Below are 26140 nucleotides of genomic sequence, written 5' to 3'. Positions count from 1 at the left end.
ATATATATATATATATATATATATATATATATATATATATATATATATAAATGTGAAAATGAAATATGAAGAATGTTATTAGTGAAATATTGTTAGAAACAGAAGAATGTTAGAAACAACCAAAATGTCCATCAGACAGATAGCCCTTTCATTGTGGTAGGTAAACTGATTACTATTAACATGGGAATGACTAGTGAAACTGAATGTGCAATTCATCTCAGGTAACAACATCAAATTAACAGGACTGTTAATGTAATAGACTAAAGAATGTATTTTAGACATAATTTCAGTCAAATTGGAAGAATTGGTAGATAATGTAAACTTTAGTTAACCCCCAAGATGAATGATGAGTCCTACAGTGAGACACTTTCTCAGCTTTCAAAGAGAAGGATCTTTAGATTGAATAAATATTTACATCATATGTGGATTCTATTTTTTAATACTTAGATCTTTCTGTTTTCTTTCACTTTTATTTTGTGAGTGATCACATGGGCAAGTCTAAAATTATTGACCTGAAAGAGAGAGAAATGATAGTATTGGCAAAGTGGAAGAAGTGTTAGAATATGACAAGAAAAATATCAGTTATGAATCACTAGCATAGGATAGGAACTGTAAAAAAGGTGGACACTTACAAACTTTATTCTTTGGCAGATCCAAGATATGACTGGGGGGAAAAGTATTTCCTGGTGTTCTGAGAACTTGAACAAGAGTGATCTGGTAAGAACTGAGGGAATAAGGTAGGAATTTGGAGGAGGAACAAATGTTTTTCTCCACATTCCATGACGATTTATTTAGAAAGAGTGATGCTAGACTGAAAATGTTGAGAACTGAGAAAGAATTATCTTAAAAGAAGGTCTGATGGCTGTGTAATTATTATGTCACTAGATTTATTATGTTATTGACATAGATGCTTCTCCTAAATGCCTTTGAGTTATATGTGATGTTTCGACCAACTCCTCAATCCTGATTTCTGGAACACCCAGAACAGCCCACTGGGTTGTCTAATCTTGACCCAATCCAAGGAAATAAAGCATGGTATAAGAACAATTAATGAAATATTGCTGGAGACAGAAAATATAAGAAAAAGCCAAAGCATGTGTGAGAGGCATGGGAAGGTTAAGAAAGGACAACAGGCCCCTTGGAGGGCCTCTTGGAGTGCTTCTAATAACTGGTTACTGACCTAGCCTTGCCCCTAATTTACTAATCTCAGATTTCTGTCATGAATTCCTAGACTCCTCAAAGTTGAACCTGACCTGGCGTGATTATCATTCTGATGGTTCATGGTTTTTCCAGAAGAGGTTTCATTGGTTTCTAGGTGGACATATACTATCCTGATATCAGACTATTATTAGCCCATTAATGGACAAAAATTATGAGTTATTTGGGTTAAAATTCATGTGCTGACTAATTGTTATATTCCTCTTATTTTGCAGTCGTAATGATTTCACATTCTTTAACATCTCCATCTCTTTTTCCATCTACAGCAAAATAGAAGAAGACCATGAGGGGTGATAATCAGAGCAGCGTGTCTGAGTTCCTCCTCCTGGGGCTCCCCATCCGGCCAGAGCAGCAGGGCATGTTCTTTGCCCTGTTCCTGGGCATGTACCTGACCACGGTGCTGGGCAACCTGCTCATCATCCTGCTCATCAGGCTGGACTCTCACCTGCACACGCCCATGTACTTCTTCCTCAGCCACTTGGCCTTCACTGACATCTCCTTTTCATCAGTCACAGCTCCAAAGATGCTCATGAATATGCATACTCAGGATCAATCCATCTCCTATGCTGGATGCATTTCCCAGGTGTATTTCTTCATATTCTGGGGGGATCTTGATAGCTTCCTTCTCACCTCAATGGCCTATGACAGATATGTGGCCATCTGTCATCCCCTGCACTATACAACCATCATGAGTCAGAGCCTATGTCTTCTGCTAGTAATTGTGTCCTGGGTCCTATCCTGTGCTAGTGCTCTTTTGCATACCCTCTTCCTGGCCCGTCTTTCTTTCTGTGGAGACAACACTCTCTCACACTTCTTCTGTGATCTCTCCACCTTACTTAAGCTGTCCAGCTCAGATACCACAGTCAATGAGCTGCTTATCCTCACTGTGGGAGTGGTGATCATTACTGTGCCATTCATATGCATCCTGGTTTCTTATGGCCGCATTGGGGCCACCATCCTGAAAGTCCCCTCCACCGAGGGCATCTGCAAAGCCTTGTCCACATGTGGTTCCCACCTCTCTGTGGTGTCTCTGTACTATGGAGCAATTATTGGGCTGTACTTTTTTCCTTCATCCAACAACTCTAGCAACAAGGATGTCATTGTGGCTGTATTGTACACCCTGGTCACTCCCATGCTAAATCCCTTTATCTATAGTCTGAGGAATCGGGATATGAAAGGGGCTCTGGGAAGTATACTCAGTAGAGGAACATGTTCCTCATGATATGCACTGTTCTCCCTATTCATTGGATATAAGACCTGCTCATCCTGCACATGCAATGTGAGCATCCTTTCCTCTCCAAATAGCTGCTTCGTAGTGAATCTCGAAGTGGCAACCAATCTTCTGTCTCTGTTTCAGCTTGGACTTAGTTTTCTTCTCTGTTTAGTTTTCTTGTTCACTTTAGACTCATGCAAAAGGTATATTAAAAACATACCTGCACAGCTATCCTTTCCTAAATGTCTTTTTTAAGTTTTCATATGATATCTCTTGTCATACAAATATTTTAAATGTGTATGTAGTCACAGCTTTATTTTTTATATTCTCCAAACTTTATATAGACAACACAAATATTTATTCTGGCAGTTTCATGATATTATTTGTGTGTTTAATTTTTAATACATTTGGAATCTATTTTTACAAATGATATTTCTTAGAAATTGAGTTTTATTTTTCTTTCTAGTTTCTTGTCACTTGTCCAAATTTTGGTTTTCAGTTATGTTTTTAGATTGACATCTTAAGCTAACAAAATAACTTAAAACAGTGTCAGTGAACTTCTCTGGGTTTTTTAAATTTCCAACGGAGTTCAGGAAGTTGTGGGAGCATCTGTGGTTAGTCCAATGATTGAATCTGCTACCAGCATTTAGTGGTCCGTAGCCAGTAATGCTGCTAAATGGTTTGAAATTCACAAGACATCCTGCTCAACAAAGAACTTCCCTATTCAAAGTGTTAAGAGTACCCCCACTGGAAAACACTGATAGCTAAACATGCAAATATTTCCCCATTTTCTTATGATCACTTTCTTTTTTGTTTTTTAGTGTATTGCTTTATTGGGGTGGGGTTGAGAGGGGAAAAACCATGGTGAGGAATGAAATCAATTAAAGGAATACAAACTCAGGAAGCATTAATGTTAAAATAGTAGTACACAAAATGGTTAACCGCAAGCACTTTCTTAAAAGGACTTGACTCGTGCAAGAAAAACTTTAATTGCCATTGCAAAAAAAAACATCTGGATGAAGTAGAAATTGTTTTCAATAACATTGGCAGAGAATATGTTCTAGAAATTGAAGGTAACTGGATATAACATGCTGGCAGCAATTTAATGGAACAGTCCCAGAGGGTTAGGCTGAAGCCAAGACCTAATGAGGACAAAAGCCTTGTCTATGGGAAATTCTGGGTGAAACCTGGAGAAATATTACACTGTGCATAAACCAAATTGAATAGTTGTCACAAGTGTTGTAAAGTTTCATATAGTAAAAGTTTTTTTCTACATGCACTTCAATTTCACAACAAGAGTGGCATAGGATGCCTGAACAAAGACGAGAGGGTCCATGCAAGATATCTAGCTCCTTGATATAATAATGCATTCAATTCAAAATGATTACACTATCATTACATCTAGGACTTTCTGCAACTACAAGGTGGTGGTTATGGAAAGCATGACCCCCGGTGTCAATCTATACATATAAAGAGGTAATATGGTAATTTGTCCATGCCGGGTGTCCCCATAACGACCTATTTGCATATTGATGCGCACGCAGCAGGGGGTGGGCGGCCAGAGCCAAGTTCCCAGGGGTCTGAGGAGACTGCCTGACAGGAGCCTGGACTGCAAAGAAGGAAGAGAAAGTGGCCGGGGGGAGCTCTTCTAATCCCCCTGCACCCCTGGGGGATGGGGAAGCTGACAGGACAGGGAGAAGACCCAGCCTCGGGGGTAGCTGCAGCCCGCACCTCTGACTCCCGATCTCTTCCCCTGCCACCCCTGCCAGGGGCGCCCACAACAATAGCATGCTGGTGACCACCTGTCAGAGCCCCCAGGGCCCACGGCCCACCACTGCCCGGCCCCCTCTAGTGGGGCCGGACTCGCCTCTCCTCCCTATAACTCCAGACCCGGGTGGAGGCAGGCCTGAGCGGCCCCAGGGTCACACCCTTCCCCCCACCCCCCACCCCCCACCCACAGCAGCAGCGCTGCCTCCACAGAAGAAGCACACTGAACCTCGTTGGGGGCACGGCTAAAAGCGCCCTCCTAGCCCGCCTGGCTCTGCCCTGGCCTGGCCCCCACTCCGCTCCAGGGGGTTGGAGCCCCACCCTGAGCAGGTAGAGCTGTGAAACAGCCACATACAATTTACAGCATGGCACCAAGTGGGACGGTTTGACAGTTACTTCCCCTTCAGCCTCACGACCCCCCCGAGCACCTGTCAGTGCCTCCAGGGATGACCACCACTACAGGGCTGCTGTCTAGAGCCCGCCCCTCCAGGCCTGCGGAACCCTCTGCAAAGCTTCCATAGCAACAGTCCCGGGAAACAATCATGCTCTCCTCCCCTAATCAGCACCTGCTACCTGCGAGGGTACCTGTGGGCTTAAAAATAACAATCCCTTCCGGTTTAGACATCACTTACTTAATGAAACATTTCTAGGTTTATTAGCTCAGAACCTCCTCATGACAACCCAGTGAGGTAGACGGAGAAGAGATTACAATTCCCATGGTATATGCGTATGTATTCAGAAATGAAGCTCAGAGAGGAAAAGTGTCAAGCCCACTAGTTCCCAAGGTGCAGCACATGCCCCACAGGGGGGCAATTTTATTTTAAGTGGGGGCAACTCGAGAATGAGTTAACTGATTTTTTTGCATTTCTTATGATTCTAGGGGGCCTCATCTACAGTGTATCCTATATAATAAAAGGCTAATATGCAAATGACCAAATGGTGGAATGACCGGTCACTATGATGCATGCTGACCACCAGGGGGCATACACTCAATTCAGGAGCTGCCCCCTGGTTGTCAGTGCACTCCCACAGGGGGAGCACCACTCAGCCAGAAGGCAGTTTCATGGCTGGCGAGCACAGCTGCAGTGGTGGGAGCTTCTCCTGCCTCTGTGGCAATGCTAAGGATGTCTGACTGATGGCTTAGGCCCACTAAGCTCCCAGTCCACATCCTCCCAGGGCTCCCAGACTGGGAGAGGGCACAGGCCAGGCTGAGGGACCCGCTCCCCAAGTGCACAAATTTCGTGCACCGGGCCTCTAGTATCTAAAAAGCAGCCACCACCTTCTTTTATGTGTGGTTCCTTTTTGCATTTTTTCTAAATCAACTCTGCTGCTGTTGCTGCTTCTTAGCAAAACTGGTAAAAACAAAGTTGTAATCATAGAGCATAGCACTCTGGCAATCAAGACGTTTAAAACCTTCAATCCTCTAGGTGCGACATTTAGAGCTCTGGTTTACAAACAAGGTGGTCACAAATTTTCCTGGCTTGAAGACTTCCACGACTTTCCTGATTAGGTCATCACAGGAGGTTTGACTTAAGTTTGTTTCATAGCTAACATAAGAAAATTCTGGTTCTGGAGTGATGTGGATGGCCCAATAAGTTCCATTCAATTTCATGCCATTCACCGAATACCCACAAGGATTGAACATTGTGGCATCAATGACAGAACCTGGTATGAGTTCACAAATTCCATTCGAAAGAGTAACATCCTTTGCAGTAACACCATCTGTCATGTAGAACTGGTCCATAACTGCTGGGTCAAGCTCACTCAACAGAATTTCCAGGGTTTGATCTGGCTGACTGATTACCCTACTCTCAGGGAAATCTAAAGTATACAAGTACCAACAGTCAGAATTCATACGTCCCATATAATATGCTGCTCCATGTGGGAAAATTGCATTAAGAAACTGTATTTCTTTCTGGAAATTCTGGTGTGGGTACCCTTGGTGAGAAGCTCCGAAATTCTTATGAGAATAAAGGAAGCTTTGAATTGAGTCAAAACCACTGTAACCTCTAGCAAGTTTCAATAGGGGAACCAGTGCTTTCAGCAAGAGGGTGGTATCACATGTCTTCAAAATAAAACATCTCTTGGAGACAAACATGCTACTCTCACCGAGTACATAAGCTTCCTGCTTGTCAGTCTTTGTCACACTTAGGATTGAACACTGAACATCCTTCAAAAGCAGTCTGAGAAGACTTCCTGGGGTGGCATCTGGGCTGAGTTCCCTTAAAGGCAATATGATGTTTTTCTGTCTTTGCAAAGGCAAATGGAAAGCCATTCACCTTGGTTAACTTTTCTCCTCTTCCATTTTCAGTGCCAGGTTTAGAACATGGTCTATCACCAGTCTCAGAGCTAGTGCCAGTTACCATGCCAGTTTCAGCATCAGCACCAAATCTAGACTCAGTAGACAGCAAGAGCCAGCTCGAGACATAAGAGTCAGATCTAGTATCACCAGTTCTGTCACCTATTCAAGTTGGAACTAGTACCAGTTTTAAGTTAGAGCCAGTCTCAGAGCTAGAGTTAGCTCCGTTGCCCACTCTAGCACCAGCTATACAGCTAGGGCAGCTCTAGTGCCAGAACTGGAGCCACCTCCAGAACCGTTTTTACTTATTGCTATGGGGTACAGGGAAGAGGAGGGAGAGATCAACCAAAGGACTTATATGCATGCACATAAGCATAACCCATGGGCACAGTCAGTAGGGGGGTGAGGACATGTGCTGAGGGGGTGGGAATGAGTGGGGAGAGGTCAATGGGGGGGGGGAAAGGATTCATATGTAAAACTTTCAACAATAAAGAAGTTTTTCAAAAAAGAGAAAGAGAGATTACTGGTGGCTCCTAGAGGATGTCAATGGGAAGGGGCTCAAAGAAACTCTGTGGAGTGAGGGCAATGCTTTGTATACTCATGTGTATTTGTTCAAATGGATGGACTAGTTCAGTAATATCTGAGCATGTAAAGTATATATTATAATAAAATATAAGAAGAATATAGACTATTTAATTTTTTTCACCTTTATGAGTCAAAAAAAACACACAAGAGTAATATGTGGTGATAAATACAAGGAGATTAACCTCTGGAGGAAATTACTGGGAGAGGCATGATGAAGGATTATTTCTCTATTTGGCTAATAATTTCAGGAATGTATTTATTTGGAATTCATCAATCAGCACTTAATGCATGCTAATTTTGCTGTATGCATGTTATACTTCCATTATAAATACTTATTTTTTAAAAGCATCATTTGAATCTACCCATGAGCTCCTTCAAATCCTGCCTCTCTGTCTTCTCTTAAAAGGATATAACCTGATTTTTATGCTTACGATTTCACTAAATTTCTACAGTTTGATTTTTATGTGTACACATCTCTCTCTGTTTCTGTCTCTCTTTCTCTGCATGTGTGTATATGCACATTTACATATGTATGCAGGAGACCAGGATTTATAGAAACCATGGTCCATTCCCCAGGGTCCCATTGTGATGGTGGGCTATAATGCCCCTCAACCTTTTGTTCAGAGAGTGAAAGTATTAGCGTGGTTCTGGTGTTCTTAAAATAGCACTGGGTTCAGAAACAAGAGAGATTCACTAACACACTCAACTTCCAGTTTGGTTTGTTATGAACTCGGAAAAGCATTTTCCCTAATGTCAACTGAGAAGACAAAAACCTTTTGGAATCACCAAATCCCTAGTAGCTGCGTTGTGGTTATTAGCATTGTGCCTCCAAGGATGAACTCTCTAAGTGCCTGCTATCAACAAACAGTTTTCCCCTCAAGGGAACTAAAGGCAAAAAAGCAATTATTCCAGTTTGTCTCTAATTTGGAGGCGGGGGGTGTAGAGTTGGCCACCCACCACCACCTGGGTTTTCTCCATAATCTATTAAGTTAGAACCCACACCCATTGCTCAGAGTGTTAAACAAGTGTGTGTCTACATATCTATCTTATATGATAGAATTCTTCTCCCTGTTGTGATGTATCTTTGAGACCCTTAGAGACTCCACCTGCTTCACTGTATTGTGTGTCTTCAAGAGAGAACTAGTGGAACCTTCTGATGCTGCAGCTGAACGTGTGAGTGCTCACCACCTAAAAGGCAATATCAGAGCAGGGGTGGAATTTACTATTCAGTAGTGTGACTGCATGTGTTTGTGTGTTTGTGTGTGTCCAATGTAAGTTACTGGTCTCTAGCCTGTCCCTGAAGCACCTCACACCAAATTTTAACAGAGAGCTCCATGTAGATTAATTTATGTCAAACTGATCCTCTGTCTAATTTTCCATGGAATAGGAAAACATACTTCCTCTTGTTTATCATTCATCCCCCATTAAGTCTTACTGGTTTTTCCTCCAATTTTATCCCAATTCTGTAATGATCTTCATCTTCTCCTATAATCCAGGTGTAAGCAGGTATTACTTTTGTACCTGAACTACTGCTATGTCATCCTAATATTTCTGCTAACACTCTTGCCTTGCCCTAATCTGTTCTCTGCCCAGGAGCCAGCATACTATTTAAATGTTTGCATTCATCCCTTTCCTTAAACATTTTCATGAGTGTTCTGTTGCTCTGAGAATAGAATACTAACTTTCCATTATGGCAGAAAAGACCTTACATATTCTGGTTTCCAGACAAATCTCAAACCTCATAATGTTCCCATGCTGATATGCTCCTGAATTTTCTCTGTTCCTCAAACACCATAGCCCTGTCTTCTCCACTTACTAGAATGACCATTTTTATAATCTTCACATGACATGCTGTTATTTTTCAAGACTCATCTTAAAGAACACATAAGATAAGGTTTCTTCACTACCTTAGCCTCTTATAATTGGACAGTATCTATCAAAATTGTAAATGTACATATCCTCATATTCCATTTCTAACTTTTATCCTTCAGATATATGTGTGTGTGTGTGTGTGTGTGTGTGTGTGTATAAATGTGAAAATGGCATATGAAGAATGTTATTAGTGAAATATTGCTAGAAACAGAAGAATGTTAGAAACAACCAAAATTTCCATCACACGGCTAATTAGCCCTTTCATTGTGGTAGGTAAACTGATTACTATTAACATGGGAATGACTAGTGAAACTGAATGCGCAATTCATCTCAGGTAACAACATTAAATTAACAGGACTGTTAATGTAATAGACTAAAGAATGTATTTCAGACATAATTTCAGTCAAATTGGAAGAATTGGTAGATAATGTAAACTTTAGTTAACCCTCAAGATGAATGATGAGTCCTACAGTGAGACACTTTCTCAGCTTTCAAAGAGAAGGATCTTTAGATTGAATAAATATTTACATCATATGTGGATTCTATTTTTTAATACTTAGATCTTTCTGTTTTCTTTCACTTTTATTTTGTGAGTGATCACATGGGCAAGTCTAAAATTATTGACCTGAAAGAGAGAGAAATGATAGTATTGGCAAAGTGGAAGTGTTAGAATATGACAAGAAAAATATCAGTTATGAATCACTAGCATAGGATAGGAACTGTAAAAAAGGTGGACACCTACAAACTTTATTCTTTGGCAGATCCAAGATATGACTGGGGGAAAAAGTATTTCCTGGTGTTCTGAGAACTTGAACAAGAGTGATCCGGTAAGAATTGTGAGAATAAGTTGAGAATTTGGAAGAGAAACAGACCTTTTCTCCACATTCCATGACAACTCCTTTCGAAAGAGTAATGCTAGACAGAAAATGTTGAGGAGTAGGAAGGAATTATCTTAAAGGACTGATGGCTATGTAATAAACTATTTCTCTAGATTTATTATTATTGGCATAGATTCTTCTTAATGTCCGTAAGTTATATGCGATGTTTCCACGAACTTGCCAAATCCTGATTTCTGGAAGATCCTGTGCAGTCCACTTGGTTGTCTTATCCTGACCCAATCCATTGAAATAAAGCATGGTATAGAAACAATGTTATTAATGAAATATTTCTGGAGAAAGAAAAATATTAGAAATATGCTTTGGCTGAGAGTCATGGGGAGGTTAAGAAAGGACAACAGGCCCCATGGAGAGCCTCTACTAGTGCTTCTAATAACTAGTTACTGACCTAGCCTTGCCCCTAATCTCAGATTTCTGTCATGAATTCCTAGACTCCTCAAAGTTGTACCTGACCTGACATAATTGTCATTCTGATGGTTCGTGGCTTTTCCAGAAGAGATTGCATTGGTTTCTAGGTGGACATATACTATCCTGACACCATTAGCCCATTAGTGGGCAAAAAGCATGAGTTATTCAGGTTAAAATTCAAGTACTCACTAATTGTCATGTTTCTATTACTTGTCGTCATTAAGGTTTCACATTCTTTCACATCTCCATATCTTTTTTTCATCTACAGCAAAATAGAAGAAGACCATGAGGGGGGATAATCAGAGCAGCGTGTCTGAGTTCCTCCTCCTGGGGCTCCCCATCCGGCCAGAGCAGCAGGGCATGTTCTTTGCCCTGTTCCTGGGCATGTACTTGACCACAGTGCTGGGCAACCTGCTCATCATCCTGCTCATCAGGCTGGACTCTCACCTGCACACGCCCATGTACTTCTTCCTCAGCCACTTGGCCTTCACTGACATCTCCTTTTCATCAGTCACAGCTCCAAAGATGCTCATGAATATGCATACTCAGGATCAATCCATCTCCTATGCTGGATGCATTTCCCAGGTGTACTTCTTCTTATTCTGGGGGGATCTTGATAGTCTCCTTCTTACCTCAATGGCCTATGACAGGTATGTGGCCATCTGTCATCCCCTGCACTATACAACCATCATGAGTCAGAGCCTGTGTGTTTTGCTAGTAATTGGGTCCTGGGTCCAATCCTGTGCTAGTGCTCTTTTGCACACCCTCCTCCTGGCCCGTCTTTCTTTCTGTGGAGACAACACTCTCTCACACTTCTTCTGTGATCTCTCCACCTTACTTAAGCTGTCCAGCTCAGATACCACAGTCAATGAGCTGCTTATCCTCACCGTGGGAGTGGTGGTCATTACTGTGCCACTCATATGCATCCTAGTTTCTTATTGCCGCATTGGGGCCACCATCCTGAGAGTCCCCTCCACCAAAGGCATCTGCAAAGCCTTGTCCACATGTGGCTCCCACCTCTCTGTGGTGTCTCTGTACTATGGAGCAATTATTGGGCTGTACTTTTTTCCTTCATCCAACAACTCTAGCAACAAGGATGTCATTGTGGCTGTATTGTACACCCTGGTCACTCCCATGCTAAATCCCTTTATCTATAGTCTGAGGAATCGGGATATGAAAGGGGCTCTAGGAAGTATATTCAGTAGAGGAACGTGTTCCCCACGATAAGCACTGTTCTCCCTATTCATTGGGTATAAGACCTGCTCATCCTGCACATGCAACATGAACATCCTTTCCTCTACAAAATCTAAGATTAAAAAGGTTCTGCCAGTAGTTTAACTATCTACCAGAACAAAACTCAGCGCCTTTAAAACTAAAATATGCTTCATACAAAATGCATCTTCCAAAATTTTCACTAAACATTGAAAAATTACATAACACATGAAGTAAACAAAAGGGCATCATGTCAAGAAAGGGTCATAAGAAACAGATCACAAGAAAGCATAGACACTGAAACTGACCAAAAAATATGTGGAAGTAGTTATCATAAGTATGTTCATTACATAAAAGAAAAATAGTATAATGAGTGGGGCACACAATTCATGTAAAAACATAAAAACTCAACATTTCTCAAATTTGGTTAAAAGCATCAACTTACAGGATCAAGAAAGAAGTTAAGCAAACTGAAAGAAAGATAAATTTGAAAAAAAGAAATGCACCTACAGACATCATAACTAAGGGTAAAAAGAAAACCAAAGGCAAAGAATAAACCCATGAAGATGCCAGAGAAAAAGGATACAAAACACCTTAGGAAGACTGCTAAGGAATTAGACAGGATTAGGGTGAGGAGGCTGAGTTGTGCAGGTACAGGATCAGTTTCTGTCTTTATTTACATTTTATTATTTTGTCGATCATATATTTTTGTATTAATTTTAATTTGGTAAAAGAGTGAATTGAGCTCATCTTAATTAAAAATTAATCTTTAAGTAATATTTGCTTTAATTACTGAATTTTTGAAACGTCTCAAATTTTGCACTTGAGGTAAATTTTACACATATGCTTCTTTTGCCTTGCTTTAGTCTCACCCTAATCAGAAGCACTTTAAAAAAAAAATCACACTTAATTTGTATGTAAGTACTAGAACTAACTCTTAGCCTTCTCCCAAAATATCTTAAGCTACCAAAATAACTTAAAACAATGTCAGTGAACTTCTCCAGGTATTTTAAATTTCCAATGGAGTTTAAGAAGTTCTGAGAGCATGTGTGGTTAATCCAATGATTGACTCTGCTACCAGCATTTAGTGGTCAGTGGCCAATGCTGCTGAATGGCTTGAAATGCACAAGACATCCTGCCCAACAAAGGACTGCCCTATTCAAAGTGTTAAGAGTACCCCCACTGAAAAATACTGATAGCCAAACATGCAAATATTTCCCCATTTTCTTATGATCACTATCAATGTTTCTTTGAAAGACATAGTAGATTAAATTAATAATCTTCATAAAATATCTCAAAAGTACATGAAAACAAAACAAAACATGATGACCAAGATTGCTCTGGAATGTATTTTTATTTATATCTACTAGAGGCCCGGTGCACAAAATTCGTGTAAAGGTGGAGGTCCCTCAGCCCGGCCTGCACCTCTCCAATCTGGGACCCCTCAGGGGATGTCCGACTACCGGCAGTCAGACATCCCTCTCGCAATCCAGTCAGCCTGATCTCCCCTAACTGCTCCCCTGCTGGCCTGATTGCCCCCTAACTGCTCCCCTGCCTGACTGATCGCCCCTAACTGACTCTGCCTCATCCCCCACCACCATGGCTTTGTCTGGAAAGATGTCCGGAAGGACATCCGGAAGACATTCAGTCTAATTAACATAATACCCTGCCGGGGTCCAACCCCAGCGGGTCCAGAGGTTCCCAAAGGCGTAGACGGAGTCGGCGAAGAAGGAAGGACACGGAGACAGCGTTCAGTTGATTAGCAGCCTAGCCAGGATCTCCAGCCAGGATCTCCAGCCAAGTTCTGGTCTGGATCTCCAGAGAGGTTCTGTCCAGGTTCTCCAGTCAGGTTCAGTGTCCAGGTTCCAGTCAGGTTCTCCTGCCAATCTCTGTAGTCAGGTTCAGTCCAGGATCCCTTGCCATGTTCTCCCGCTAGGCTCTGTCTCTAGGCTCCGAGGCCAGTCCCTCTCCAGGATCCTCCGGCATGCTCTCGCCAGCGAAGTTCTTCTGTCCGTAGAGAACGTTCTGTGTAGGTTCTGTGCCTAGGCTCTGTCTCTCTTGGTCCTGTCTTCCAAGCCCTGTCTGAGTTCTGTCTCTTGCTGTCTTGTTCTGAGTTCTGTCTGTTTCTGTCTTGTTACAACTGTATTTATACCAGTTGATTCAATCCTATCAATCTCTATTACAAAGGTTAGGGCATTTCTTATCTCCATTCCAGGGAGAAAAGATTATGTAGTTTAAGCATGATTGTTCGTAGTTAAAGGGATTAATTACCCGCCTGGCACTTACTTGAGGGGTTTTATTCCCTCCCTAACTTCAGGGGAAAAATCCCTACCTGGGGAAACAACCTTTCTCAGAGAGGTGACCTTGGTTAAAACACAGCGCCAAGAAGGTGAGCAAATACATTAAGAACCGTATGCCATATATGCCCGGTCCCTTGAAACAGCAAGGATGGACTGGCTCCCGGCAATACCCTTTTATTAGTATAGATTAGAACTGGAAAATCCAAGCTCACAGTTAGTAGATATTCAGATCTCCATTATAAGGAGATTGTTATGATGACCCAGGAAGTGCTTATAATTTCAGATCACTGAAATGAAAAGAGAACTTTGAAGCATTTCTCAAAAGTACTGAAGTATATTATATTTTGTGATAAAACTAATTATTCTAAGCCAGGGATGAGGACTGTCTGACCCACTGGCCATAAAAGGCCCACAAAATCATTTGGTCTGGCCCTGTCAAGGCATTAGGGGTGAGTTAATTAAATGTTTGACCAACTATAGCAGGCTAATTTTTAAGTTGATAATTTTGTATGGCCCACAAATGATGTTATAAATATCCAAATGGCTCTTGGCAGAAATAAGGTTTCCCACCCCTGTTCTAAACTAACGTCAATAGGAATGGCAGGGAAAGGACCCTGGAATATACCTACTTAACAAAAAATAAAATATCTAAAAATCCTGTAAAAAATAGTTTATTTCCTGATTTTTTCCTAAGGACATGGGAATGATGAGATGAATTGTGGCCTCTTTGAAACTGGGAATCTAGAACACATAGAGATAAAATACTGGATGAAAAAAATCTCATATTTTTTAATTCACAGAAATATTTACTTGTTCCATCCAACATACAGATTTCTTTTTACTTTTGAGTGATCAATTCCTCACTCTTAAAAACCAACACTTTCTATCACTTCTTTCTGCCAGGCAAGAATCTGAGATCCAGGAAGTTGTCAGAATTGCATATTGCCTTTTTTCTCATTTTTCTGAAGTTTAGTTGCATTTATTGTACCCACCTTTGTGGGGATGGGGCATGGGAGCAAGAGTGAGAAAGGGGTGACAATAATATGCTTCTTTGGTTGCTACCATTTTAAAGAGGTTTGACTTCTCTCCACCTGGATGATGGTTAAAACTAATTCATTCTTTTGTTGTCACTTCCAGGCCAGGGGATGTTCAAAGACTTCCATACCAGACTGCCTTCCCACAAATCCTCTGTGATATAGCTAAAGTACTAAATATATTTTCTTCCTGTGAATGTTTCCCCTCATAGCCCCTGGTTCTGGGGTGGTGCATCCCCTACAAATCTCTTACTCTTTCTTGGAATCTCCCAGACTTTCTAATGGGTTTTCTTGGGGAAATGGTTGCATATCAGTTCTCTCTCACACATAATCCATCTGTGGTCCATAGGAAACATTTATGCTTTTATTGCCCCACTATGAAAATAAGTGAAGGTGTTTCTCAAATATAATTTATTCTCTTTCTTGCTCACTCTCACTGTTGCTCTCCTCCCATTTCATCTTTCCTATTGCTCTTCACAGTCATAAAAACAGGGAATATAGTATATCAAACTCTCTAAATGGTGCTGTTGAAGCTTCTCCAAGTTTAAGGTGAGGAGGAAGGCACATGCCCCCAAGGGAGATTTTGGGACTCACTGCTCAGCTTTATCCAAAAGAAACATCTTTACAAGAACCTCTCATCTCCTCCATCTCTTAGCATTTTAGATCCAGGTTCAGAGGCTCAAGAGTTATGAAATTGATTACAGGGTATTTCCTATAAATATCTTTATTGTGTGCCTTACAACTCCCTTTGTTATCTGGTGTCTCTGAAATCATGGTGCCTCTGTTGGAACTTCTAGTTCAAGGCTGCTCCCTTTGCCTTGATCATCAGGCTGAGAGAAGACTTTGTGTGTCTGGGTAATTCTGATTTGTTAAGTCTCAGGTAAAGCAGCACTTCCTCTGGGGAGTTTTTCATATATCCTCTGCCACTGGGCTGAACTGATTATTCCTCCTCAGGACACAGCATTCTATAGAATTATTCTTGACTGAATCGCTGTGGAGTCAGACAGCCAAGATGCAAGTTTTCATTTCACTAACTGCAATTATAAATTGTCCTTCGCCTCTTTGAGCCTGAGTTTTCCCTACATATCTCCTAGGGTTGTTCTCAGGATTAAAGTAGATGGCTTTAGTGCATATTAAGCTTTCTGACTGGTACCTGAGACAATGGGTGTGACATTTATTTTGTTGCTGAATATCTGCATGTGTTGGAGAGAAAGGATGTGTGAGATATATTCCTAAAGGACAGGAATGCAGTGTGTTAATTATTATGTAAGGAGAGTAAGATTTCATATGTTCTCCCTTAAACTTATAGAAGGGCTCAGAGTCCCTAGATGTGTGAGTGCCTGGGGGAGAAGACGCCATATCATCACCAAAATGAAAAATTCTTTCAAAATGAAGGTGTGAAAAGCCAAACACATTTTATAACTTAAAAATTGGGGAAGGACCAGCCCTGGCAGCTTCTATTTAATGATACCAGCCAAAGTGGCACGGTATCCTCCAAGTATTTTATAGTCCCCATTATTAAAAAAAAAAAAAGAGCAAATCAAGTCCTATAAAGCACATCCTGTTTTACTATTCCCATGACAAGTCCAAGAATAATGTCAGCCAAGGTTTGTGATTGACAGCTATAGAAGGAAGACTAGTGAGCTCTGCTTTTAGTAATTTATATTTACATGCTATTAAGGAAATATGATCACATGGGTGTTTTAAAAAGAAAGTATCAGCTGGAGTAATATGTTTTCTTATGCAAGAATTTCCTCAGTGCCCCTTTCATGTCTTTATTTCTCAGGCTATAAATAAAAGGGTTCAGCATGGGAGTCACCACTGTGTACATCAATGAAGCGATTATATTATTGTCATTGCTGTTGTTGGATGAAGGAAGAAAATATAGACCAATAATTGCCCCATAATACAGAGTCACTACTGAGAGATGAGAGCCACACGTAGACAGGGCTTTACGGATGCCCTTGGCAGAGGGAACCCGGAGGATGGTGGCCCCAATATGGCCATAAGAAACCAAGATGCATAAGAATGGAAGCATAATGGCTGTTAATCCTGCAGTAAAGATTACCAGTTGGTTGAGGGAAGTGTCTGAGCAGGACAATTTGAGCAGGGCCGCAAGGTCACAGAAGAAGTGTGGGACAGTGTGGTCAGCACAGAAGGACAGACGGGCTAGGAGGAGGGTATGCAAAAGAGCACAAGCAGAAGCAATGACCCAGGACCCAGCCACCAGCATGACACAAATGTTCTGACTCATGATGGTGGTGTACTGCAGAGGGTGACAGATGGCCACATACCTGTCATAAGCCATTGATGTGATCAAGAAACTGTCCAGATCAGCAAAGAGTATGAAAAAATATGTCTGTGAAATACAGCCTTCATAGGGGATAGATAGGTGCTGGGTTTGCATGTTCGTGAGCATCTTAGGGACAGTGACAGATGAAAAGCAGACATCAGTGAAGGACAAGTGGCTGAGGAAGAAGTACATGGGCGTGTGCAGGTGAGAGTCCAGCCTGATGAGCAGGATGATGAGCAGGTTGCCCAGCACTGTGGTCAGGTACATGCCCAGGAACAGGGTGAAGAATAGGCCCTTCTGCCCTGGCGGGATGGGGAGCCCCAGGAGGAGGAACTGGGACACGCTGCTCTGGTTCTCCCTCCTCATACTGGTACCCTAGCTGGAGCAGACTGGTGGAAAAAGCTGAAGGAAAAGGTGGAATTCCTTGGAATTAAAAAAAAATGATAGTTGTGACATAGCATAATAGAGACATTCTTTTGATTTAGAGAATGTCTTCATATTTTCTTACATTTTATGTATATTTTGCTGAATAAATGTAAAAGAAGTATAGCTTAGGATATACAACCACTTTCTTTCTCAATGTGGTCCCAGTCTCTGTAAATGATAATATTAACAGTTAATGTTTATTAAACGTTGTTTTGTGCCCTGGTCTAATAATTTACATGCAGTAACTGACTCAACAATCTTAAGTATATGAATTAGATTGGTACTGTTATTATTTCCACCTTTTGGATGAGAGAGCTGAGGCAAACAGTCTCACTTTCACAGTGGTAAGAAAAGGAGAAGCTGGGATTTGGACCCAAGCATTTTGACTCCAGAGTTTGTCCTCTTGAAACAAAGCAAATTATTTGACATCAGAAATCTCATTGGCCTTCATAATTTTGTATGTAATGATCTGTTTAACTCTGTATCCCCTGCTTGTCTACATATCCCATCATTATTTCTAATTAGTTCATTGGCTGTAGAACAAAAATCTGTCACAGATAATTAATGCATACACAATATAAATTTGTTGATCAAATAAAAGATGTCTCATCCAATTAAATTCGTCATGACAGCCCATTTAAGAAACTTACATCAGGCCTTATTCAAGACCCCAGTTTAGTCCTAATAATCCTAATAACATGGCATCATATTCAAAGAAGTGCATCTAAAAGCCAAAAATAATTTTAAAGAGGAATTCTAATCCTTCCAGTGTTTTTAAATTAGCCTACAAGAGATTTATTTCCTAACCCAGATCATTAATTATTGAAATATCACTATATATAAATGGTAAAGACAGGAATTCACTATAACATATCAAATCTTACTATACAGCTACATTGATTACAACAAATAATGTATTTTTATGAAGGTAAACCAATAAACCAGTGGAGGAAAATAGAGAGCCTAGACACAGACACATTTATAAAGAGGACTTGGTAACTGACAGAGTGGCACTATAAATCAGTGAAAAAAATATAGACTCTTCAAGTAATGCTGCTAAGGCAGTTTTCTTTCCATAAGGGGAAAATAACATTATATCACTACTTCACACCATACATAAAAATAATCCCAGATATATTAAAAACGTAAATGTAAGAAGCAAAATTTCAGAAACAGAAAAAATTTGTAAATTATAATATGATCTTAGGGTAGTAACACATTTCTGAATCAAGACTCACCAAAGCATACTGCATAAATATAAATTTGATTGCATTAAAATAAAGTTTCTTTAGTACAACCACTTCCACCATAACAAAGCCACAAAAAGACAAGCCATGGATGGAGAAGGCACACTGCTCAAATCAGTAAGAGATTAGCACTCAGGATACATGCAGAATTCCTGTGAGTTAATAAGGACAAGACAAAAAGCTCAATCAATATGAGCTAGAAATACACACAAAAAAATGAAGTCAAATAGTCAATACACTAACCAACATGAGAGAAAGAAGCAGGAGCAAGAAGATAGTGTCCAGAGGTCTCATCATCACTTTGTCAACTGGATTCAGAAGGCCACCATATGCCACCAGACCTGGTTTCCCACCCCAACTGAGTGAAAGAAAGAGTGTAGTTATGAACCAACTTAATCCAATAAGGAAAATTTCATGTCAAATGATAACTGTCAATGACTACAGCAAAGCAGCTGACTGGCTCCCTATATATCTGGAACCAGATATCAAACCAGTATATTAATGAATGCCTAACCATCAGATCTCCTAGAAAGAGGTGAAGATGGTTTGCTCCTTAGCCCCAGAGGCAGAGAGGCTTTCTGCACAGATTCCAATGCTCAGACCCAAACTTGATCCCACAGTCTTCATGGGTTGTGGGAAATGAGTAATGGAACACACTCTTAAATTTCTTGAGATTCTTCAGATTATCTGGGTCAGTTTTTCTCAGGGGACATGCAGAACTATACCTGTGTGGTGTGGCTTCCAGAGCAACGAGCCTTCCATATTCCTTCCCAAAACACCACCCTCAATAGCCTGCAGATACTTTAAATTCTTTCAGCAAGAGGAAAAAGGCTTTAAGGTCCCAACTACAGATTAGGTTTAAAGGCAAGTATTCCTGAGAGACAGTCCTCTGTTCAACACTCTCACTGAGATGGAATGGCTGGGAGCCGTACATTTGAGGGGGGAGCAGGTTTGGATGGCTGAACAAGGCCATTGGCCTACTAAGACAAAGTGGGGAGGGGAAGCTAGAGGGGTGGGGATTACAGGTAGAGTGAAAGCAGAGGCTGTAGACACTGAAAGGAAATTTACTATCTTTCCAGTTTGACTGAGATGGCTGTGATGGGGCTAGTAACAGTCACATTGTCAATAAAATAGGATTTAGCACCTAATTTGGACCAGGTGCTTTTCAAATACTGCTCACTTCTTCCCACATAGGCATCTAACTCTCATGTTAGGGAGGAGAAAATTGGGACTCAGTGATGAAACTAACCCAATGTTATAGCACAAGTATATGGTGAACCTGGGATTTGATACTAGGTCTATCTGGCTTCAAAGACTAAATTCTTCCCACTGTATTACATGATTTTATTAACTATATCCTCAAGGAAGACAGTGCTTGCTGCCTGAAAGCACTCTAGAACCTTAGGAAATAAATCTGAAAGTTTGAGAAGGAATGAAAACCTATGGTTTCAAGATATGTGCCTAGATGGTAATATCAATAATAATGACAATAACAATTATAATGAAGACCATTTATTAATCACATATTTATTGTGGAATATAGGCCAACTGGTGTGACATATACTTTATATCATATCAGCCTAATAGGACCACAAAAAAAGGCATTATTCTTATTTAACCATTCGGAAACTAGGGCTTGGGGAGTATAAATAATTTGCCTAAAATATTCAGCATGGAAATATGGACAGGTCATTCAATCTCAGATTTATCAGATATCAAACCCATGTTTCTAACCACCATATATTTTCTCTAGCAGAGCATAATTTGACCAAAAAAAGACATCTTCTCCTCATTAAAGAGCAGAATATTGGATTTGTAATTTCCCAAAAGCTTTTGGATAAATGTATTGCCTCAGTCCCTAATCAGATGACCAAACGTGAATAGAGAAACTAGAATACCAACCACTGAATTTAAAAAGACAGCTGCCTGCTCGGCTGGCATGGCTCACTGGTTGAGTGTTGACCTATGAACCAGGAGATCACAATTCGATTCCCAGTCAGAGCACATGCCTCGTTGCAGGCTTGATCCCCAGTGTGGGGCATGCAGGAGGTAGCCGATCAGTGATTCTCTCTCATCATTGATGTTTCTATCTCTCTCTCCCTCTCCCTTCCACTCTGAAATCAATAAACTATTTTTAATAAATAAAAGACAGCTGCTTATGAAGTGAATTTCTTGGGCCTCAAGGTCAGACCCTGGTCAATGTTTTTGATGGACTACCTAATTTCAGCCAATATCGGAAAGTTTAAAGCAACTATGGTACATATCCATTGGAAATAATATTATTTAGCCAATGAAATAAGCTCATGAAAAGCATATGTTATAATATTTGAAAGAACATAATAAAAAGAATCTATACACGCATGTTTACAATTATTTGCAAAAAATACAGACCACTGTTTTAAACCTGGAAGTTTGTGCCCATAGTTTAGATGCAGGCCAGATCTTCAGCAAAATTGTAAAACAGACCATATTTTCCTAGAGAGGAAAGTACAAACCTCAAGGAATTATAATTATTACATCCATCTAAGTTATTCAATATGACACAACAAACTTATATAAAGTGCTTGGCATAAATCATACACACACACACACACACACACACACACACACACACACACACACTGCTGACTGCAGCCTACAAGAACTGCCCTTACCTAGCTCAGGAGCAATAAATTCAAATACTGTCAGCCCTAAGGTATGAACTAATATTTCAATTTCTCTCCAAAAGGGTTAGAGCTGGGAAAGAAAGAAAAGTCACAAGCTCAGCCCTGAAGTGAGAAGGAGGTACACTCTCTCTTTTAAACCAGATCCAGCCAACAACAATGGTATCCATTTTTACCAGCCAGGCTAGGAACCCAGGAGACCAAGGTCACACATCTCCAGTGAGGGACAAGGAACAATTTGGGAGTAATTACTGCATTTCCTTAACCATTCCCAGTGGAGATGTGCCTTAGCCATATACTAAAGACAGTCAACTCATTGGGGAATATAAATGAGAACTTTCATATTTGCAAGTTCATTTTTTTATAAAGAATTTTCACATCTGTGAGCTCATTTAACCCTCACAATAATTCTTGAGTGAGATAGATTTTCCCCATTGTATTGCATTTGAGAGTGAGTGAGTCAAAAGAAAATTACCAAATGAGGATTCAAACCCAAACACATTAGCTTCAAACATAAAGTCTAGTTCCATTGCACCATGAAGCCTCCCTTGTAACAGTGGGCTCTGTAGCACATGGACTTCTTCCTTCTCATGTTCAATCTGGAACTGGGAGAAGAGCTGCTGCTAACCCCTGGGGAATAAAACATGTATCATGGAATAGTTGGGTTTCTGTTTTTCAGAAATATAGATTTTTTAATCCTGAAGAAATACCTGAATGCATGCAAGAATATTTTTTTAACAGTTATGACACATAATAATAGTTGGTACATCCTCAGGTTTCAAAATCTATTCTTTAACCATAAGAAAGAGTGTGAGAAGCCTCTGAAACCTACTTCATTAATACTGGCAAATACAGAGAGTAACAGAATCAAGGGGAGGAGATAGCATTTTATTCATTGTTTTTCAATAATTCATTCATTCATTCATTTACTCATTCATTAAAATAGTGTGTACCTATTATGTAGCGAGAATTCTGTGAGTACTGTGAGTCTATATTTGAAAACACAGGGTTGCTTTTTCTTTCAAAGAGCCCAATCTAATGAGCAAGACAGACAAAGCAGTGCGTGCTATGGGAGCAAAGAGGTTGGTTATCAACCCCAAAGTTAAGGGGTCAAGCAGGTAGGCTTGTAAGATATTACTCATAAGCAGACACTCAAGGCAACCAAAACAAGTAAAAGGTGACTGGACTATGTAGAAGAAGGACACTGGGAAGGGAGGAAAATTATCACCCAAGTAATGAAGCCAACTCCACAGGGAACACTAGAATCCAACCTCAAATCTGTCCACCCCAGCAGTGAGTGTGTTGAGGTGTTTACGTGCCATCTCCTGTCTGTATTTAATAGAGGACAACTAGGGGTGGTAGTAGAGGGTGAAGAGTATTTCTGGCACTTCTGGCCGGCTGAATGTATAGGCAAATTGAGCTTCAGTGGCCAGAGAAAGTCCTCAAAGAAGTAAAAACAGTGGTCATTGGGGTTCTAGCCAGAATGCACTGAAATGGTAAGATAAACAAGTATGAGCTGGGAATTTGCCTCCTGCACTGTTCAGACCCTCTCACGTCCTGTGACAGGTTCTCCAAAATGGTGGCCATAGGTGCGAACTGAGGGATAGACATCGATGCAACATAGGTAGATGACATGAGGGTCCAGGCTACCTGGTTCTGAAATTTACCTTGGCTCTCTCTATCTACTAAGGCTTAATATCAAATTTGCTGTTGGGGCTACTGACCTTATGACTTTTTGTGCCAGCCAGCACTTAGCTCCAATCTCTTGATGGCCCACAGTTAGGCATTTGGACTCTCTACCGCCCAATAGCTTGGCAGCAGCTCCTACTTCCAGAAGTGCAGCACTGAAGCTCTTCTAATTTAGTCTTTTGGAGGCTCCATGGGGTGCCATTATCTACCATGGATACTTCCAGCACTATTCTGCCAACTTAGATGACCCTTGGACCACAGTTTGAACCAGCAGCAGAGCCCTCTATTGCTCTACATCCTACTTAAAGCTGGCAGTCTATCAAGTCATTTGACAAATTGGCGAAATCAGTGTTCCAGGTGTGGTAGTAGTATGTCTCCAAAATCTGAAGAGGCCTACAAAGTGCTGTGAAAGGTGCAATAACTTGTCTTTTGCTTTCCAGGTAGAATCCTCTCTTTCATCTATCCCATTGTAAGCTCTTCTGTGTCTATCCCGCACAGCCTGCCACAGGTCTTGCCTCTGACATTAAGCATGTCAGATCTTACTCCAAAGTGTCTCCACCCTGACTCATTATTCAATCTGTCCAAACCCCCCCACACACATACCTTTGTCTGTGCATTGCCATCTGCTCCTGTCTGTACTGCTTGCTTACATCGCTTCCTGTGTCTAGTACCTGAGTCCCCTAAATCCTGTATCCAAGCCTTTTTGTCTGTTGGACCTACCCACTAGCCCCACCATGTCTTTCCCAGGGCATGTCTAGTGTGTCTTTCCCAGGGAATCCAGAGCCTACAGTCAATCTAGCTTATGGCCCACTTTGAGTTTGCTAAGCTGCTACTGGCTAATATTCAGGGAATTTTCTTCTCTGGCTTTTGCCTAGAATGCTGTTGGACTTCAACAATTCTGAGTTGACAGTCTCTCCCAAGTCCTCTGCTTTAAGGTCTAATACTTGTGGCAGTAATATAGTCATCACAGCTAGAAAGAAGCTCTGCAGGGAGAAGCTATGCTGTATTGACTACCTTTCAAACCCAGACATCAAAAAGGGCAAAATAAATACCCAAAGATTATCTCAAGCTATAAATACTTATTTGTTGTCCTATATATCTCACCCCTAAGAATCACTAATGATACAACAAATTATCATCTTCTCAAATGGTCAATTTCAAAGAACCTGAAGCTTTTCAATTTTAAGAGTCAAATTTTTATGGGTTGCGTGTGTAGACTTCTTTCCTATTTGCAAATTTGCTTTCTTTGTGGGTTATTTTTTGCCTATTTTCAGCCTCCTTTCCTTCATTCATTCATTCCTTTTTCTTGCTTGAAAACTGTTTTCATTTGATGTAACCAAATCTAAATTTGTCAATAAAACAATAAAGCTTCCAAAATAAAAAGGTAATTATCCCTGTCTCTCCCCACTTTGCATTTAATAATTATCACTAGAGAGAGAAAATATAAGGTTACCTGGTGGGTAGGTACCCAATGAGATCCCTTTGAGTGGGATATGGTTCTACCTAAATTCTTACAGGCCATTTAGTCATTTGGCTTTCTGTTTGGACCTGGTTGGAGCCAGTCATTCTTTTTTTTAACCTCTCTGGAGTTTAACCTATGGGAAAGCAGGACCTGGGACAGAAGGAAGACTAATGGTGCCTTGAGAGCTTTCTCTGTAGGCTCATTCTCTAAAGTTCTCAGCACAAACATCCCTCCCACAGGACATGTTTCTAAAAGAATCAAGGGGGAAATTGGGCAATTAATCCAAGTTGATGCATGTCTTCAACAGGAAATTACAAGTTCTGCTCCCTACCCCCTAGGGTTCTCTCCTGGGCTAGTTATACTCTTCAATTCATAGCTCTGGAACTAATCAACAGAAGTGAAAATCTGAGCTTGTAGCTTCTCTTTTTGATGCCCAAGAATGTTTAGGACCTTGGAAGCTGATATATAGGTCTCCTAAAGAGAATCTCCAGATACACCCACCAAACATTGGATTATAAATGCAGGTATGGTCAGTATTATGAATGGAATGGGTATTTTTTTCTCAGCAATATATGAGTTTATGTATGGGTATGGAAGAGGAAGGATCAAAAATATTATTTTGGCATGGAAGGGGAAAGAATGAAAAAGGGGGAAGGGAAGGGAAGGGAAGGGAAGGGAAGGGAAGGGAAGGGAAGGGAAGGGAAGGGAAGGGAAGGGAAGGGAAGGGAAGGGAAGAAACATGGAGTGGCAGGAGAATGAAGATACAGAGGCAGAGAGTGAGATGGAAGGAAGGAGAAAATGAGAGAGAGAAAGATAAAGTGAAGGGATAGACAGGAAGAGAGAAAGAGATGAAAAGAAAGAAAAGTGACTCAAGAGATAAAGACAGAGACACAGGGAAGCAGAGTCTTTCAGAAGGAATCTCCACTTGCTGGATCCTAACATAGGAAACCAGGTCTGGGCAGCCCAGGATTTAAGCATTCTGAAACTGTTCAGGTGGGTAAGCCAGGAGCTTAAGGCCAGCTGCTTACACTTTCAAACTATCTCCCTCCCTGCAGGAGGAAGAATGAATTAACATAATCCAGAGTTTCTCAGGGATCCTTTAAAAATTGACATAAATAAAAATATATGTATATTGATGAGTCTTCTTTAAGGAATACAGTACTATTCTTTGTAACCTTTTATTTAAAATTTTGCCTCTCATATGAAATTTAAAAATGGGTACTGAAGTCAAATCTTCTAAAAGTTGCCATGCCATGGTTGATGGTTTGGAGCACTCACCACAGAGTATCCTTGGGGCAATAACGTGGCTGAGACATCAGGTCCCAGATGCCACAGATGCACAAATTCTGTTTTGTCAGTGAACTAAGAAAAGCTGGCTCACATTAACATACCTCATTGGCAATTTTTCTAATTTCCTTATGTGCCAACATATAAGGAATATATGAAACACAGGTTAAGTTTCCCAGTTTCTGAAACAAAACATACATATTTTTCATATGACAGCTAAAAATCATTACTAAAGAGTCCTTAATATTCTCAACCATATATATGCATAA

At 40.7% G+C, this 26140-nt stretch overlaps 3 protein-coding genes across 4 annotated transcripts; 1 reads left to right on the top strand and 2 right to left on the bottom strand.

The window, feature by feature from the left end:
* Positions 1 to 1501: 1501 nt before the first annotated feature.
* Positions 1502 to 2440, top strand: LOC132212301 (olfactory receptor 1J21-like). Its single transcript, XM_059657732.1, has one exon. It carries the CDS (start codon positions 1502 to 1504, stop codon positions 2438 to 2440), a length of 939 nt encoding a protein of 312 aa, XP_059513715.1.
* Positions 2441 to 5621: 3181 nt separating this feature from the next.
* Positions 5622 to 6318, bottom strand: LOC132212809 (S-adenosylmethionine decarboxylase proenzyme-like). The gene has a single exon (XM_059658797.1). It carries the CDS (start codon positions 6294 to 6296, stop codon positions 5622 to 5624), a length of 675 nt encoding a protein of 224 aa, XP_059514780.1. The 5' UTR covers positions 6297 to 6318.
* A 1649-nt stretch (positions 6319 to 7967) lies between these two features.
* On the bottom strand, positions 7968 to 17463 carry LOC132212299 (olfactory receptor 1J1-like). 2 transcript variants are annotated; one of them, XM_059657729.1, is made up of 2 exons: positions 16539 to 17463; positions 7968 to 7987 (listed from the first exon to the last, which is right to left on the bottom strand). In XM_059657729.1, the coding sequence occupies exons 1-2, from the start codon at positions 17461 to 17463 to the stop codon at positions 7968 to 7970; spliced, it is 945 nt and encodes a 314-aa protein (XP_059513712.1). The 2 variants fall into 2 exon arrangements, with proteins under 2 accessions (XP_059513712.1, XP_059513713.1); XM_059657730.1 differs by lacking the exon at positions 7968 to 7987 and having other exon boundaries at positions 16522 to 17463.
* Positions 17464 to 26140: the final 8677 nt, after the last annotated feature.

The sequence above is a fragment of the Myotis daubentonii genome, chromosome 11, assembly GCF_963259705.1.
Source record: "Myotis daubentonii chromosome 11, mMyoDau2.1, whole genome shotgun sequence".
NCBI classification, from domain to species: domain Eukaryota; kingdom Metazoa; phylum Chordata; class Mammalia; order Chiroptera; family Vespertilionidae; genus Myotis; species Myotis daubentonii.
Note: the sequence above shows the minus strand (reverse complement) of the source record. Positions and strands in the feature narration are given on the sequence as shown.